This window comes from Falco cherrug, chromosome 5, assembly GCF_023634085.1.
Source record: "Falco cherrug isolate bFalChe1 chromosome 5, bFalChe1.pri, whole genome shotgun sequence".
In the NCBI taxonomy this organism is placed as follows: Eukaryota; Metazoa; Chordata; class Aves; order Falconiformes; family Falconidae; genus Falco; species Falco cherrug.
The window spans coordinates 32,568,014-32,586,714 of NC_073701.1; the positions used below are offsets into that span (position 1 = coordinate 32,568,014).

General features: G+C 44.8%; 1 protein-coding gene across 2 annotated transcripts in view; it reads right to left on the reverse strand.

Annotated features, from left to right (window-relative positions):
- Positions 1 to 985: 985 nt before the first annotated feature.
- Positions 986 to 18,701, reverse strand: part of SYN3 (synapsin III) — a 201,250-nt gene continuing 183,534 nt past the window's right edge. Inside the window, exons 11-16 of one of the 2 annotated variants that reach the window (XM_055712629.1) lie at positions 15,615 to 15,717; positions 9,891 to 10,025; positions 4,767 to 4,851; positions 2,988 to 3,285; positions 1,770 to 1,966; positions 986 to 1,439 (exon numbers count right to left, since the gene is read on the reverse strand). In XM_055712629.1, the coding sequence (XP_055568604.1) occupies positions 1,423 to 1,439; positions 1,770 to 1,966; positions 2,988 to 3,285; positions 4,767 to 4,851; positions 9,891 to 10,025; positions 15,615 to 15,717 (835 nt within the window). In that variant the 3' untranslated portion in view covers positions 986 to 1,422. The remainder of the gene's footprint in view (positions 1,440 to 1,769; positions 1,967 to 2,987; positions 3,286 to 4,766; positions 4,852 to 9,890; positions 10,026 to 15,614; positions 15,718 to 18,701) is intronic. The other variant, XM_027816037.2, reaches the window with a different exon arrangement.

Below are 18,701 nucleotides of genomic sequence, written 5' to 3' on the forward strand. Positions count from 1 at the left end.
TCCTGTTCTTCACCATGTCCCAGTTCTAGTATATGTGCTCATACATGGCTTCATTCTGTGTTGCAGGCTTAGAGGAAAGCACAACTGGCAAAGATCCCATGTCTTCTCTGGAAGAATAATCTTGGGGGTGGTTGGGGAGGTCTAATACTGATTGTTACCTCCTTGGGGCAATCCTATACATGCCCTCCTATGGCTTGGTGCCTCTGGAAGGACTCCAGCTCATCTTATTTGTAAAGGATAGTTTTCCTACTTTGTTTTGCAGGTTTGTCACCTTGCATTCGTTTTGCATTCACCCCAGCGAAGTCAATGGGAGTTCAAGGAGGGAGGCAGGATTTCACTCCGTATCTCTGTCCATTTGGTATTATGGAACACTCAGCACACAAGTATGTGCACTTCATCAGCTCTGCTATTAATTAAGCGTGTTCCTGGGGGACATACTTAGCCAGATGCGACCAAGTCACCAAAGTGCTTGGAGTTTAGCTGGGTTTTGTCTGGAATTTGTGTGAACCGTGAATGTGAACTCTGATGTTTCCAGGGGCAGGGGAAGAAGTTGGTGGAAGGCCCACTTCTCAGGTTATTTTTGAGCTAAGGCTACAGGGTTAGAACATGACATTTTTCTCTCAGAACTTAGGAATCACGTGTAGAGGACATAAATGCAAGGCATGAAACAGAAATGTTTTATCTGCTACGAGCAGAGTGATGGGGAACAAACCAGCAGTCCATCTGGATGACCTGCTCATGTGATCTTTGGCACTTCCTGATGCCTGGTACTGTATTTAACTGAAAAGTGACTTAAGTTGGTATCATGAAGTTCCACAGTTCACTGTGCTCAAGCATGCTCGCTTTATCGGTCAATGAATACTTATTCTTGACTGTCTTTGCACATCTGTTTCTGAAATAAGCCTTTTTTTTTTTCTTGACCTCAACATGGATTCAGTAATTGGAAGTTAGCAATTGTATTGACTACATACAAATCAAAATAAAATCGAGTTTGCACTGTCATAACTGTATTGACTCCACAGGGGTTAGTAAGAATAAAATTTGCTTTACAACTCAGTCGTTTGAGCAGATGTGATTCTGATTATGCACGTAAAACAATGAAATAGCGCCACTTTTGTACAGTCACTTTTCAGACTGTTATTAGAATAATTTCTTTGTATTAAAACAACTATAGTTTTCTAAATTCCCTTTATGCAGCTGTTAGTTGTAAATTGCTGGGTACCATTGAGTGTATTCCAGGATGACATCAGGTACACTGATATGAAGAGTGAGGGCTGACAAAAGCACAGATCCAGCTGCAGGGCTGTTAATCGGAAAACAGGCTAGCGAATGATTTTCTCAGGTTGCGGATGGTCTCAGCTTTTGCTTCATCTTCGTTGGCATTTCCCCGCTGGGATGATTCAGATATGCTGAAAGTGTTTGTCAGGGACTGCGATTTGCTGAAATAGAAAAGAGTTCAGACTCAGCATGAGAAGGTGGTAGTTCAGATCTGGTTACTGATGCTTTGTGTTACATCGCACAGACAAATTAAAGGATAAATGGAGAGGTTAGCAAGGAGAGCTTCCATATGCTAAGACACCCAAGAATGTGGGAGGTAGGGTGGCGTGGGTAGAAGAACATGGAACATGGGCAGGTGGCTTGGATATCACAGTCCAGACTTAAGTGTTTATGAAAACCTCTGACTGGAAGTATATAATTGCCATTTGGTGCAACTGCTGTGAGGAACAGGTAAGTCATTTCACTACTAATACAGTAGAATGGATTCTTACTGAGGGTCACCTGTCTCTCATCAGTCACACCACGAATGATGGTCCTGTCCTTCCAGATGTGCGAGCACGAGAGGTTCAGCAGGTTGGTAGCCATGTCCCCTGTGATGTGTGCTGTTGCCTGCCCTCCCTGGCATGTCTGCTCTGCCAGCTGAGTTACGCAGGTCTTTTGGTTGGCTGCGCTGCTGCTGGGCGTGGATCTGCTAGCATTTAAGTTCAGATCAGGGCTGTGCTTTTGAAGTAAATCTTTCAATTTTCCCTGCTACCATGCTTTGTTGCTGAGTGGTGTCTCCTGATCAGTAATAGGTGTTCAGTACAAGACTGACTCTGAATTAAGGTACCTGAAATATGTATAGTGTGGCGACTGCATCCTTAGCACCAACATTTGATCCTTAAGTACTGCTCTTGGTTTGCCTTCCTAATGTAGACATTGTCACTGAAAGCCTGTTCCAGAACATCACTCCTCTTCTGCTTACAAACCGTCTTTGCATTCCTAACCTATATTTTATTTTGGCCTGTTCACACCAATTTGCTCTTGTGTTAACTTTTTGTCATCACTAAACATTTTTTGCCAATATTTCCTGCTGTGGTGCCAGCCAGATAGGCTCCATGAAAGCTGGCAGCAAAGGCAGCTACCAAAGATCCACAGTAATTCAGTGGTGTGCTCTGCTCCAGAAGAGTGCTTAAACATACAGTCACCATCTGCAGTTTTATATATAGGAGTAGTGCCACTTCCACTTTCCGCTACCAGCACCCCCCCCCCCCCCCAAACCTTTTTGCTACCAATAGCAAAAAATTGCTGGGTAAAGAACCTTGTGTGGCCCCTGCATTCAGGGAAGAGTGAAGGAATGACTCTTGTTGAGCTTTCTGGCCAATAATGTGCAGATTACAGCCAGTAATGAGTATATACCCTGCTGGGAAAGCAGTAGCTGTGTTGATAGGGCTGGGGTAGAACACACGACTGGCAATGACACATGAACAAGAGGAAAACTGTGAAACCTTAGAGACGTCAAGTACAACTTGTTCATCCTGACAACAGGTCATGGTGGCCTCTTATGCCCAGGCATATATGTCTGAGGTCACTCATAGTTGCCTGGGCCTTTGCCTCTGGGGACTACTGCCTGACAAAAGGCTGGTATGTTCTTCATGTCGGCTCAGGGTACTTTTTTGACCGCCTTATTTTAATATCTACAGATACTAGCAGTTTAACAGAGCACCTACTTCAGATGTGGGTGTGGGGTGGCTTGCTGCTTAGGTGTTTCAGTGGGGCTTGGCTGGCTAGGAGCTCGACCTTGAGCAGGAGGTCTAGGCTGCTGTGGAGGGAACGCGCCTGCCTTGGAAGCCTGGACTGGAGAGGACCCAGTTGCTGATCGGACTTGCTGTGGAGATCCAGGTGACCTTTGCTGCTGAGGTGAAGTGGACTGGGGGCTCTGGGGCTGCTGTCCTTGAGGAGAGAGCCGCTGCTGTGGAGGTGCATTTGTCCGTGGAGGCTGAGATCCCTGGGGCTGGCGTGGTCCACCTGAAAGGGACATGTAGACATAAACAAGAGGAAGTGCATGTGATGGACAACAAGCAAGGAGCATGTATATGGAAGAATGGGCTTTGCTAAGGGGAGAGACTCTTCAGAGTACCTCATGCAGAAGGATAAGGGAGAACCTTTCTTATAGGCCTAAAACCGGTGTCATGCCCTCACCTCTTGAGTGGTTGTTTTTTTCTCTACCTCCTTCAGCACTAAGGAAGCTCTGCTATTCTCCCCAAAGGGTGTCGCTTCAATGTGCTGTACTCTTCCGTATAACTAATATTGCTTATCATTGGCAAGCACTTTTTGGATTGGGAAGGAAGCATCAGTGGAGAGCCAGGTCTGCAGGAAACAAAAGCTGAATCTTCTGGTTTGGGTCAGCAGTCCCTTGATGGGCCTAGCAGTTTGGTGTTGAGACTGTGCACCCTGTCACTATCCATAAATCTGTCCCAGCGTTAGCAGGTGGCTTCAGCCATATTGGTAGCAGACTCTCAAGACTGAAGATGATGTGGAAAACAATTGGGTGTGACATGAGAAATTGCTGGATGTGACATAATAGTGTGAGAAGCTCACAAAAGTTACAGATAGTGTTGTGAGGGCTGGCTGGATTTCACAGGTGGGCAAGGGGGAGTTACGTGAGAAAATAATTCACAGAGAATTGAAGGGGAGTACTGGAGACGGATGGGGAGTAGTATCCTGCAAGGCCAACAATTCTTATCGGTAATGCCATGTAATGCCAAGATAACATAGATGTATTTGGTATCAGAAATACTAAATTTTGGATACGGCAAACCTGTGGCTGATGAGGAAGAGAAAATTTGAGGTGGGTGTTAATTTTGTAGGAGATTGGAGGGAGAAAGGAAGGGACAAGGGTAGCAAAAAAGAGGGCCTAATCTGTTATGTGAATGGAGTAGTTGGTGTGTCTGGGTACCCATGGGACAGCCCTGTGCTTCATCACCTCAGCATAAATCAGGGCAATAAACCAAACCTGTTGTTCTGACCAAGCCACTTGAGTCAAACCTGCTTCTGCTGTCAGGAGGAGCTGGGGGTGTGCTCTTGCTGACAGAGGAACACCTGGACAGATGGATCAAGCACCCTTGCATCACCACCTCGGTGTCTGTTCCAGGTGTGACAGCACTAGCATCTTCCTGTCACTTCTTAACTCTTGTAGCTACTACAGCTTTGTGCAAACGTAAGTATACTCTGTGCCCAGAGTCTGGCTCCAGTGCCAGTTCAAGCGGCCTTGTCTTGCTGAGCCAAGACCTACCAGCAATATCAACTGGATCTGCAACAAATTTTCATCCCACTTTCTGAGCTGCTGCGGAATATGACAGCAGATGCTTTAACAGCACACTGATTTTGCTGCCTGCTTGTCAGTGAAATGGAATGACGAGTGAAATATGTACCCTGAAAGCTTTTATTTGGAAAGTAAACTTATAGGTCTCATAGTCCACACTGTCATGGGACCCAAAGAACTGTACCTTGGGGAGGAGGCCGTGGTTGGGACAGTTGTCCAAGCTGAGGTCCGGTCTGAGATTTCATTGGTGCGGGCTGAACTTGTGGAGGCTGGAGGAAAAAGGCCATTGCAGTTAATACAGAGTCCCCAAAGAGAAGCCCTGAGGTAATACAGGAACTGCAGAGTCATGAAGTGTTCCTTAAATACACACATGCGCGTACACACACACACACATACGCAGCATCTGGCTGGTAAAATCTCATGGGACTGAAATGGAGAGCTGAGTAATAAAAAGCGCAGAAGTTGTTTGCTCACAGGGAATAACAATGAAATTACAGTTTAGAATGTTTTTTAGGCAATCAGGAATTACCAAGTTTATTAGGCCTGAGGGGGTCTCTTAGTCCCATCTCCCATTTTGGACAGTTGCCAGCACCAGATGTTCCAAAGGAAGGAGGGATGAACATGGAAACATCTATGGAGTAATCATCTCTTTACCCTAAGGGGTCTCCTCTTGATTGCTAATAAGCAAGGGCCGGCTTCAAGACTGAAACATGAAGCTTATTATCTGCTCCACAAAATCTTTGCAACAGTTCCAGGTATTTTGTTTTGATATTGACACCCAGACCCTTTGAGGCTTGTTCAGCTCTCAGCCTTATTGCCTTTCCCATTTCTAAATTCCATTGCTTTGTTCTGAGTTTTGAGAATAGTTCTCACAACCTGCCCTTGCTAGGCCATTCATTATTTTGCAAACCTTTACTGCCCTCTCTCTCATTCACCTCCTTTCTAAAGCCAAGAGACTGAATCCCTTCAGTCCCTCCAAGGGAATGTTTCCAGGCCCTAATTGTTTTCATCACCCACTTCTCTTTCCCAGCTTTGTGATTCCTTCTGCAGATGCCAGAAGTAGGTCTGCTTACATTATTCCAGATGAGGCAGTATTTGGGGTCTTGGTATACATCACCAGCTCATTTCTCCTGCATCCTAATTTCCTGCGTCTCCCTTGTCAACACAGCCATAGGCTGAGCAATGGTTTTCATTAGCCTGTATGCGACCAAGTCTTTCTCAAGGGTAATGGCTAGTGCCACTTGCAAGGTCTACAGATTATTTATGTTCTCTCTCTCTCCACCCCCAGCTTAGCCTACCTTTCAATCTTCTATACGGAGTTTCATTTGCTGTTGTGGTGACTTAACATACGTAGCTCTGCCAGATGTTCTTCACTGCCATCCTTGGTCCTGACTAAGGCACATAAGTTGGTGCTATCTGCACTTTCTTTTCTCTTGCTATTTACTCTTTTTGACAGATATTTTAAGAAACAGATTAAGCAACACAGAATTGTTGCACAAAGGGCCGGTCAAAAGTTAACAAAAGTCTGAGTAAGCCTATTGCACAAAATTGTTTATGAAAGCAGGGGAAGCTGGAGGCAGATAGGCTGGTACATGCCTGACTATTTACATGGAGAACACAATGATAAAAGCGTCCTCAAGGCTCCTGAAAGGTCAGAGAATGAGCTAAGTGATTCTGGAAATGGGAAGAAATGTTCCATAGTCAGAAGCATTGAAATGAGTTTCAACTGACATAAATGTGACAAGGTTGCCAGCCCATCTTTTACACTATTTGTCTGGAACTAGAAAATGGATGGGAAGGGAAATCGAAATTTTCTATTCTTGGCTTCTAGTCCTGTATAGCTTGGGACACTAAACCTTGCCTTGGTCTTCATGGAAATTTACTGTCCTAATGCTGTGAGACATTCTGATAAGACCAGCCAAAGAAAGGGAATCAGTTCTCATATTCACCTCTACGGCCTTTGCCTACAGCTAACCAAGGCTTCTCAGAAATGATTTTGAGGCTCAGAGATGAAGCAGCGAGGGCCAGCCCAACGTCTTCTGCCTTTGGAAGGGAAACAGTGAGGGGAAGATATGGAAGTGGGGCAGAGAGGCAAGGGGAGAACCGCAGCTGTAACCATGAAACCAGGTTTCATGTTGTAGGCAGGCATGAAAACAAGTTTGTCATTACCATCGGGCCCTGTCGTAGGCTTATAACCAAACCAATTATCAACGTGACCAGGCTTAGTATCCCTTAAGTGTCCCCCCTGCTAACTGTTGCAAGAATTACAATTTCTCATGTCTCTGTCTTTATCTGAGGCCAGCTTCTGCTTCACAATGAAATTTTGCCTATTAGACCCTCCCTGCTTGCTTTCTTGAATAGCTCTTGTCTGATACCTTGCCTAAGGCTTTTTGACAGTCTAGCTACATTACTTTGACTGATTGCCTGTTATCTACCACTTTATGAAAGAATCCTTGAAGAAATGAGGGGAAAATAATCAAAAGGAAATTAATGGGATGTTTTTCTTTGAAAAAAAAAAGAAGTGGTAGATGCTTTTAAGCTGTGGTTCTGTTGGTTTATTAGTCTTCTGTATTATTCTTTAAATTATAGTCTGAGATAATTTGTAAGGTCTGTGAGTTGGCTACATTTTTCTGCATTGCTCCTACAACTCTTTAAACACACATTTTGTATTTGTTGTACACCAATCCTCTAGAGCAATAACTGTTTCTAATGAAATTGTACATTTTTTCTTGGCAGTTTAGTCACTTCCTAAATTCAGTTCATTGGACATAGCCATCTGGGTCTTGGGGCTTAATGATTTTTAAAAATATCAGTCATCACTGATTTAATCAATGTTTTTGTTCTCTGCCCTGTCTTTCTGATCAGGAAGAACTATATCTAGTTTAAGAAGTTCCACACTGTCATCAATTAAATTTACTAGAGCCAGATCACTGTCCCTGTTGTCTTCCTTTTTTCCCTTAACCTTGGATGATCCATAAAGCCCACCAATTCTTTGGTAGGGTTCCATCTTCCGATGAACTCAAAGAATTTGTTTCATTCTTCCCTCTATCCGCTCTTCAAAATACATTTCTATCTTTTTTATGTTTCCTTTCGTAACTTGCATGATGGTGCATAAAGGCCTTCTTAAATGTGAGATTTTCAAAATTAGAAGGTTTTTTTCGCCCTGTTTGTCTTGAATGTCCTCTATCACTTTGCCACTTAGCTCTAGAAGCTTATTCCTGCATTCCTGGTTCAGAGGCAGATCAGAAAGAAAAAAAAAAATGTATATACACATAACCTGGAAAACAATAGTCTCTCAAATAATGCCCATACAGTTTTAGTTTCAATGCTAGGCAGTTGATTAATTTTATTTTCTAACTGCTTTTGTCATACTGTTACTTTTTGATATCACATTTGTCCCTTGGACATCATACCTAATTGTACATAGTAAATGATTCTATGATTTTATGATACAAATTTTCTGAATTTGTACCTGGGTGTTTCTTAAGGCTAGGTCAAGGTGTTGTTTCCTATTGCACTTGGATTTTGCAGCTCCAGAAAACAGATGCCTACAGAGGTGGAGAACTCTCTCTGAATTGCTGTCCCACTGTGCTATTTGACTTGCTTCTTGATAGCTGTAGTCTCACATTATTATGACTGGTTTCTTCTTCCATCTCTGTCAGTGCAGTGCACTCAGTTTCATAATTTCTTAGTTCTTCTTGATCCAGAGACAAGTATAGACAGATCCAGGAATATGTACAGATATCCTATGCATACGCATAGGATATCCAAGGGTTCATATTTCTATGTATTCAGTACTGCTATCCTTGAATTCAGAATTGTTATTTTCCTTCGTTCCATGGAAGTCTTCACCTGTAGCTCTAGTTCCGTGTTTCACCAGCCCCACGTGTAACTACTTCTCTCTGCACATTTGTAGCTATGTGTTACAGCATTATATTAGTGGTTGTAGCTTGTGCAGTTTCTGCAATGTTCATTGTACCAAGGTCCTTCTCTATAGCAAAACACTCTAGTTAACATGTTTGTGGTTTTAATTTCCTTGATTTTGTATACAGATATCTGTAGGCTGTATTCTTGATGAAGAGCCTTTTCTTATTTGACGTCCTATCCCTTCAAGACCATTTGCTTTGTTCTTACTTTGGTCCTATTTTTGATCTGTTGTAATCCAATCCTATTCTGTACCAGTATATTACAGACATAGAAAACAGATGTGTCTGCCCAACTTCCCTGTTTCTGTTGGCTTCCCCTTTGCTTTTAGCTTATATACTCTATATCTTGGCTATTTCAGATGGCAATTGTTGTTTCCACTCTGGCCAGGGTAAATTCTATCCCTTCTGTATCACTTTTCCTGCCTCTAAGCATTTTTAGTATCTCTTAAATGTTTACCCCCTTACTCTAGCTAAAACTTGGTTTGGAGTTACCCTGAATACCTTCATGCCGGAGACCTGGTTTCGCAGGAGTGAGCTGTCATATGACAAAAGTAGAAACCATAAAGTGGTTATGTTCAACAACTGTTCCAGTATGTTGCAGTCAGTATTATCCCTCAGCCTGTTTACTCTCCTGTCCTTTCTTTTGTACAGATTTTTTACCCTCAAACCTTCTTGCTTGGGTCCCTGACAGACACTGAAAGAGGTGTAGCACATGCACCTGGAGACACAGTTGATGTTCAGCTGTGTTTCATTTATACAGGACTGCTACTGGGAAATGTGGCACTAAGATTAGATGCATTTGATCCTCACTGTTCACAAGAAGCACTAAGGGATCAGTTTAAATGCAAAAGTGACAGGTTCTTATACAAATTCAGCATTAGTCAAGCCTCCTCCTGATGAAGGGAGTGAAGGGCATCTCCACAGAGGAAGGGTTCCAATAAGGAATGGAACAACTCTTGGTGGAGATTCCCGTTTTCTGTTCTGGGAAGCACAGATTTTCATCAGAGATGCAAAAACTGGAATGAAACCTATCCTGAGGGATGGTGTTAGAAATTAAGTTGGGTATTGCAAGAACCTTTAAAAGTGGTTGTCTTCCATATGAATCTATGAATTTAGCAAGCCAGAATGTCTAAATGCATGGACCACACTACTGGTGTGATGTCACAGTTAAATGGAGGGAGAGGAAGGGAGAGAGGTGTTTCCTAGAGCACCCACTTCAAAGAGTCTATGAGAGACTTCTTTGGAAGAGTAGGACTCAGTCTATCCAACACACTCTCATATGGGACTGTTCAGCTCTTCGAGATGTCTGACCCACAGGGAGGAGAGACAGAGAGAAAAGTTCAGGAAAACAACTTGGCCATAAGGTCTCTCTTTGCTCATACCCAAGGCCTCAGCGGTGACAGTGTAGATCCAGAAGTGATGACAAGCTGAGTCATTTTGGAAACAACCAGATCGGCTATAAGCTGTCTGTCCTCTTCCACATGCTCCCCGATCAGGGGCATCGAGCTGTCCATCACCTGCCACAGGAGGGAAAAACAACAGATAATAAGGAGGTTTCCTGGTGGCAGATGCCTGTTTCAACTCACCTCTCACATTAGCCTGTTTTGTGTCTCCACATCCTTGCCAGCACCTACAGTTACCACTCCCTTCCATGCTGAAACACGCTTGACATTCCGAGGCGTGGGATTTTGCTTTTTTTTTTTTGGAAATAGGATGTACTTCCCCCCACTCCCCATTTTTCTTCCCTTCACATCTTGGAAGCCAAGCCAAGCCTTCTGGTGGCTGGAGGCTTCCTAAATCAACTAAACACAAACTTTCTTCTTCACGTGTCCTAAGGAGATGCTGCTGATGGATGAGGTCTCCCTAGCATTGTCCCACAGTATTTGGGGGTGACATTGCGGCAGAAAGAGCCACAGGAGAAGAGAAACAACATATGCCGAAGCCTGAGGAGGTGAGAGCAACAGGGACTAGAGGAAACCAGGAAACATTTGGGATTAATCCACACAAAGCACTGCACCCTGAGAGATGAAATAAACACTGCGGATGTGTAATGAATAGGATGTCACCGAAACAACAGCACCCAATGCAGGAAAGTAAACCTACTCTCTGCTTGTCTTCTTGATATTGTTGCTATACGACTGCTTCCCAAGCAAGTACCACAACCGTGCTGGGGAAAGCTGGGAAGCAAGACCGTGGGTATGGGGGAAGGAGAACAGTCAGAGGGTCTTTGAGGTAAGAAGTGGTCTGACAGCAACAATAATAACAAAACCACAGCAGACCCTCAGCTGTATAGCAGCCTTAAACATAATTTTCAACAGTTCATCATAAATCAAGTGCTTTGCAAACATTAGCTAAATCCCACAGGAAGAACTGCACTACGATGAAGTTCAGATTCAGCTGGAGTAAATTTAATTGTACGAAAATATCAGGGTTGAAAGAGTTTATTTTCTTTTGCTTTTATTTTTAAACCAAACATTAAAAACCCTGGAAATGCAGAGTTAAAGGTTGCATTGCTCAAGAAAGACATTGACTCATGCTCAGATAACGATCAGAAGTGCACTCCACCCTGGCAAGGCTGCAAGAGGCCACTCTTGGAGTGAAATGGAAAGTTTTGCACCCTTCTTTTTTTTTTTTTTTATTATTATTATTTAAAGCAGGGGAGGTCAGTGAGGTGAGTTCACTGAGTTTGTATTGTGGTCTTTTCTTGCTGAATATTAATTTGGATTAATTTCTATAGGTGGTGTCTCTAAGAACACTGGAGAAGCTGCCTGGGAAGCTCTAACTGGGGGTTGCAGGAAGAGTGAGTTGATGTTTATCTCCATGGCCAACATGATCCAGGGGGAGAAAGGAGGGGGTCAGAGAATTAAAAATTAGATGGACCTGCTCAGTTAATACGCTACGTGGCTTTTCATTCCGCTGGCCACTTCGCTTTCTCCACTGAAAAATGAGGTGGGGAAAGGAGATGTTTCCCAGCGATGTCAGGGAACGGCCGGCTCCCGTCCGTGTGTCCCCAGCCAGGGGCTCCTGGGGGCCCTCCAGCAGGTTCCTGCGCGGGTCTCCCCCTCCTCCGCTCCCACCTCAGCAGCATTCCCGTTTCATTTGGCAACTCCACACAGGAGGAGAGAGCTCTCCCCGCTCCCTGCGAGGCACCGTGCGAGGCCGACCGCTAGATGATGCCGTTACCCTGCCGCCAGGCTGGCCTGGCGCCTGGCTCCCTCGCCCTCCCTGCCAGCAGCTGGGGTACCGCTCTACTCAAACACCCCAAACTCCTCGTTTCCTCATCTTGAGGACTGATTTCCCCTATTTCTGTGGCAGCACGGCTGGAGAGGAAGGGGAAAATACTCTAAAACAGAGGCACCGGAGGGAATGAACCCTGGAGCAGGTCCCACCTGAACCAGTGAGGGTGCACCAGGGGTGAGGGTATCTCCAGTCCTGCTGTGTAGGGTCTGGCAGGGGAACGGGAGCGGTGGGAGGTTTGCAGATATGGGAATGAACAATCACACGCATAAGGGAAGGCCTTTGGTAATAGCTGTGATTTCTGTGGGCAAAATGACACAGCTGGTTGCCGCTGAACTGAAAAGGAGCATGAGATGTCACCTTGTCTGTCCTCTGGGGAAAGGGGAATTGCTCTGGAACTTTGCAGATATGAATGCTAATGGTGAAATAAATCAAATGGCTGAGAGGAGTATGTGAATCACAGGTGGGTTGCACTCACCCGTTCCTGGGGAGATCACAGAACAGCTGGGTAAAACAAGAAGATGTCGGCACATATGGATCCAGCCTTTGTAGCTGCCCAAGGTCAGTGGCTGCTGCTGATGCAGCTGCTGTTGCATGATAAGGTTTAGGAGGGGGAGAGCGGAAAGTGTCGGGGCAGAGAAGAGACTCAGGAAAACCCCATCCTGGTCCTTCCCTTGTGCCTATCTGGCACTGAGGCCTGAAAGCTGGACTTGTTATTCTACGCTCTGATGTGCATAAGCAAGAGTGTTAGGTGACTTTCAGGGAAGGAAGGAAGGAAACAAACAGATGATTAGACGTATCAAAAGAAATGATACAGCGGTGCTGAAGGGATGGGCAGGCCTTCTTGCAGGGCAGCGAGGAGCATGTCTAGTAACACAGCTTATCTGTATGGCAGGTAGGGCTTAGCTGATACAGGAGGAAGAATAAATCACATGGATCATTTTACTTGCCCTCTACTCACTCCATATCTGTCAGCATAGCAGAGATGTGGAAAAGGGTTAGATCAACAAAAAAAGGGAGGGAGGAGATTATTAAACCATACATGCTGCTGAGCTCTTTTGAGAATCTGGCTGCTAACAGTGGTACTGAACTTGCACTGTTTTGGGGAGCTGGCCTTCTGATCCAGTGATGAACTGCTGCCTGTTCATGCTGAATATTCCCTTAAAGTGGCAAAGTTCTTTAAAGCAGAGGAAAAAGAAGTACCAGCATTTACCATTAATTTCACAGCTGCTTTAATAGAATGAAACTTTGAAGAAGTCTACTGATTTCTTCCAAGTTTTCAATATGAGCCTTGAAAACGGTGCATAATGTGCTAGTGCTTTGATGGGCAGAAACGTACTAGATTCTGCTGTTTGCCATGGGGAAACAAAAGAAGGTGAAGTTCAAGTAACAACAAATACGGGTGCAAGATTACGCTTATGCTGTGTTGATAACTCATCTGTCTTTATCTGATTCTGTTTGCAACAAACCACTGTAATAAATCTCAGTTCACAGAACTGCCCATCACTACCTCTACGAATCTTTCCTAGAGAACTGCTTTGCACTGTGAAAAGTAATTACTGCCTGCGACTGCATTGTGCAAATTCCGTATTTGTTCAGCTCATTTAGGTGTGCTTTCTTGTAAAATGTCACAGCACACTGTTCCTTCTCACCAAGAAAAATACAACTGTCACACTGTCAAATAACTTTTATCTCCCACTATCAAAAGAAAAAAGCAAAATAAAGGATCAGTTTCAGACCAAGAAAAGTACCCCAGGAAGTAGGCTGGAGGCAATTAATTACTTGTCAGCGTCTCCCTCAGATCTGCATAAAGTAGAAAAGGTGCCTGTTTGGCTTTGTTCTGCTCTTTGTATGGCACTACTCTACTCCTTTCCCAACAATGTCCATCAGCCTGGCATCTGAATGCCTGGCTAGCTGTTGGTATGTCAGGCCAGCTCAATCAGGTTCTCCACTGGGATAGTTCAGCATGATCCATCTGAAGCTGTTGTGTTTCTCCTGATTTGTGTCATATTAGATCAATTTCTTTTTACCTTGGTCTCAGACACAGGAGTCTTAGCATGCATTTCTCTCTGTGTGCAAGCTGATGATGGCTGTTAGTGTACAGATGTGCTTTTCATCCAGCCAGTCACACATGGGGGCAGATGTGAAAACCCAGAGGTATACCCAGACAGAGGCATATAATCCTTGAGCACAGAATTGGCCATGTGTGCACGTACATAGGCTTATGTGCAGGAATAGATGCAGGGATATGAAAACCACATCTCATGTTTGACCATGTATGGACATAGTCCAAATGTCCTTACGGTCGTCTCTAGCAAGACTGCTTACTTGCTTTTCCTTTCTCAGGTACGTGTGCATAGATATAAAAGTGTGTGGCAGGGAGACGGTCTGCTCTGGGGGATGCTCCTCTAGGTGCTGATGAATTACATACAGGAACAGACCCATCAGCCGTGGCCCCATCCCTTCAGGAAAGACGTAGGCTCACCAGTGTTTGCTTGCTGGCAGCACGCTTATATCACATGGCCTTTGACAGGTCACTGCTCCCCGGAGAGCAGACACATAATGCAGGAATGCGCAGTCGCTGGAGGGCTCATGTGGTTCTCATCAGCAACCCAACCCTCAGCGGGTGGGACTGCTCTCCCACACATAGCTTTCCAGTGTGTCAGCACCCCTGCATGAAGCCATAGGCTGGCTCTGCTCATCTTCCGCGGCTGGCCTGTGTTGGTGGAGTTTACAGCAGGTCAGATGCTGTGCCTCCTTGAGTCACACAGTGACAGAGGCACTTGCTTATGCGCCAGATTTTCTCCCCCGGAGAGTCTCTTAAGTTTCCACTTTGATTTTCTGGCCAGCTTTTCCTTCTCTGCCCTGTTAGGGTGACCTGAGCGTGCTATTTACCCCTCTCCCACGTCTGCCTCCTGGCCTGGCAAGAAGTACATTGAATTTTAGCTCTCAGAGCCACAGTCTGTCCAGCTCTGAACACAAAAGTTTGTAGTCCACATTGCCCAAAGTAACTCTGTGGTGTTTTGTTTTGCTGGTCTGTTATTGTAGTGAATGCTGTCTGGGCAAAAGATTTTAGAAAATACACCTGTTTTTTAAAATAAATTATGCCTGCTACTTACGGACCTTCTTGCTACACTCTCACCATTTATTTTACTCTTTTAAATTAGGTGTAGTTAGGACTTATGATATTGAGTTTCCCTTTAAAGTGATTGGAGAAAAACAGGCTCATTTAGGGAGAAACTGAGATTTTTAATGGACTTAATCATCTGTTGGGCATCTGTGTGGGTAATGGGGGGAGGTTACTATCACTAATATGTTAGCATCACTTGAATTCAGGTTGGGCTGAATATGAGCATGTTTGTTCATGATGCTATTGATCCCTACTACCAGCTTTGGGAGATGCACTGGCTTTGCAAGTGCTCAGCCTAGGAAGGATGGTACTGGCACACCGGTGCACTGAGACACACCAAACTTTGGATGCTGCCAGCAACACTTGCAGGGTGTTATGTGCTCTGTAAGAAGGCAGCTTCACATCTGTCCCGTGCTGGTAAGGTTATGCACTGTGGGGATTTATCAGCTGGAAAGCTGGAGTGACCAAGCAGTCTGTGGCTCTCCTTTTCCTTTCACAGTCCACATTGAGAGATGAAAGCACTTCAGCCCTGACACCTGGCTGCATGTGTGCCAGTTTCGCTTCCTTGCGTATCAGTGGGCCGCAGCTTGGAGGATGCAGGTAGGCACGAAGGAGCAGTGACTGCTAGACCATGCACACAGAAGGAAGTGAGCCCATTGGTGCACACGAACTCTAAGGGAGTATGCTTGCAGATACACTTCCCAAAGGAGACTTGCATTCAGGTTCCCCATGCTCTCACCTCAATGATATAGTCTCTTCCGTCTTTGCTGTGGACAGCTTTGACAGCGCAGATGTCAAGCCCTCCAAACATTTCCGCGCAGGCATCTGCCCAGAGTCTGTACCTGCAGAAACCACAGAAGCATGGCCTAGGATTAGCTGTCATTGGGTAGTCCACCAAATACAGCCACCCGTCCTACTGCCCATAGCACAAAGAGAATCAGGAGCCCTTTTTTTCACAGGGCATACTTCATATGCTCTGCTGGGTCATTGCCTCCCTCTCTTACACAGACGATAGATTAAAAAAAAGAATCCTGCCTAAAGTTTCCCTTCATTTCAGATTCTTTCAATCCTGCCCTCAAAGCCACCTAAAAATGTTTCTTTTGCTCCTTGGTATTTACATCAGATCTCCAGTTGGTTGTCATTTAGCCAAGCTATAAATATTTAGCTCATTTAATCTCCCAGTAGCGTTGGCCTCTTAGCCATTTGTATTGGCTTTACCTGAAAGCCGTCCACTATACAGGCAGCTTTCTCCTGATGCAGCTGGAATAGGATTGGAAAGTCAGTGCAGAATTGAGCAAGGAGTAGCCATCCCCTCCCTGATCTGTAATCCAGGGACTCCTGCACTTTACAATTTACTCTTTCAATTTCATCCTTTTACAGTTTCCTGCCTCCCTTCTATCCCTGGGGTGCTGCTCCTAGCCAGGCGGTCCCATCATGTGGACCAGGGACTGTTTTGTTAGAGGGAGAGCTACAGACTGCAGCCCTTTTCTCTAGCCATCACAGGACAGGAACGTGAGCTGGTGCCCCCTGAGCTATCCTGGTGTCAGAGGAGCAGAGAGAATTACAAGAGGCGTATTATGGGGGGACGACATCCCCTGCTGTGGAAATGAGGAGGGAATGAAGCGGCCTGGTTTTATTTCCTGTGCAGCTGCAGAGCAGTCCCAACCATTTCAATAAAAATAATAATTTCAGAACAGCAGATCTGTAAGCAGGGCTATGACAAGATGCGGAGAGGGGAAGGAAGGCCACAGCCTCATGAAAACACTGACATTTCACAGACCCTACAGGGACTGGGAAAAAGCTGTTCTGGCCAAAGAACAAGTTTATGTCCTTGAAGGCAGCCAGAGTCCCCATAGCCTGACAATATAATGACCAACTTGTGCAAACACAATGTCTGTGGGAAGAAGCAAGAATATGGCTTATATGACTACTGGTGCCCTTATCCCTAATGAAGACACCAAGCACCTTCACCCCAGCTTCCCTGAAGAAGACAGTGCCTGAGGAGAAGTCACAGCATAAAGAGGAGAGCTATGGACCCTGTGAGCCAGGCAGCAGGCACGGGAGCCCCGCTCGTGCACCACCGTGGCCCCACACCCAGGGGCATCATCGTGGGAACCACCCCTCTTCCTGAGGGGCATCTCTAGGTGTCTGGGTTCAGCAGCCAGGCTCCAAGATTTGTTGCCCATGCCAGAGACCCTGATAGCTATGTGTCTTCAATGTTGCTGGCCCTAGGTGAGCACCGGGAGGCATCAGGGCTGCTGGGTTGTAACAGCAGTGCTATGGGACAGAAGAGTGTGTATTTATGCATATGCATCAGGGGTAGCATTTGCAGAGGATTTACTGCCATTTTGCCTACTATTACCTGAACGTGTAAATTCTTTGGGCTACTCTTCAGTGCAGTAGGTACTTCAGGTTGTTTCTACCTCATCAGAGCATTCCAGCACATTTCTGCCTTGTTGCATGCACTGAATGACTCACAGATTTCCTCAGAGTTTGTTGCATTCACAGCTGGATAAGGCTAGAGTGGTGAATTTGGTACTACATCTATAAAATTAACCTTCAAAATGCATCTTGATAGGCTGACAGGAATCTGGGTTTTAGTCCTACAATACTGCAATGAGGGAATGTTTACCCTTCGTCCTTCAATGTATAATAATGTCCAGTTCCTACAGTCCTGTTAGGGTCTTGCAGAGTCACATTCAGCATCTGATTTGGGGCTTCACTTGCCTTCCCTGTTTCACAGGACTAAGGCTGCAGAAGGGACTTAGATGATCACCTGCACAACTCTTGTACTCCAAAGAGGAGACATTTCTTTAATCTGATCTGAAGGAGTACAGACATTCCCCACCTCCTCCAGGCAATCCATTTCTGCGCTATGCTATCCTTACTGCTAGGAAATATTAGAAATATTCAAACAAACCTCTTCTACTATAATTTAAGCTTTTAATTTCTTACAGTATTGTATTAGTGATATAAAGAATGAGTAATGCCTATTAGCAGCCTTTCACATATTTGAAGGGCTCGTGCCCTTCAAGTTTTTCCATCTTTAGGATGAAGCGGTGTTCAGCTTGTGGACACCTTCTTCCAGCTCTGTGACATCTAATGGAGGAAAGTGAACCTCTGCACTGCAGGCATAGATTCATTATGCACAAGTCTACACTTTTACCAGAAAAATACAGTGGTCTGCTAACTGAAAAAGGTGGAAAACTACATAAGCTATTATTGCATGCTTTTCTCATAGGCTGATTATGTTTTCTCTAAGCATTCTTTTTATTGTCCTTTGGGCTCTCTCCACCTTCTTGCTATCTCTTGGCAAATGTGGTGCCCAAACCTGGACAGAGACAGAATTAATCATGATCCTGACAAACTGGAGGTGTAACCTGAAAAAATTCACTAGGAATGAGTGCCTACACATAGTTATGCATTCTATACAAATAATTTACTTTAAATAGGATGGACAACAAGTGACTTGATAGCAGTTCTGCAGAATAGGGTTTGGGAATTACAGCAAAGCATGTCACCATGAGTCAACAATGTCATGGAGTTGCAATATTAGCAGATATCACAGTGATTTGAATATATTGAAGGACCATTCGCAAATTTTAGTCTAAGATATACATGAGGCTATTCCTTCTGTTCAGTTCAGCAGTGAGAAGACCTTACCTAAACCAGTGTCCACTTTTGGGAGACGAATGCAAAAAAAGAGCTTTTAACACTTCAGCTGACAGATTTTTCCCTCTGTTGAGCAGAAGAACACTTTTCTGTGTCTGCCTCTCATTATTAATGTACTTACAGTAACTTACTTCTTGTTTTGTGCTGTACCTTT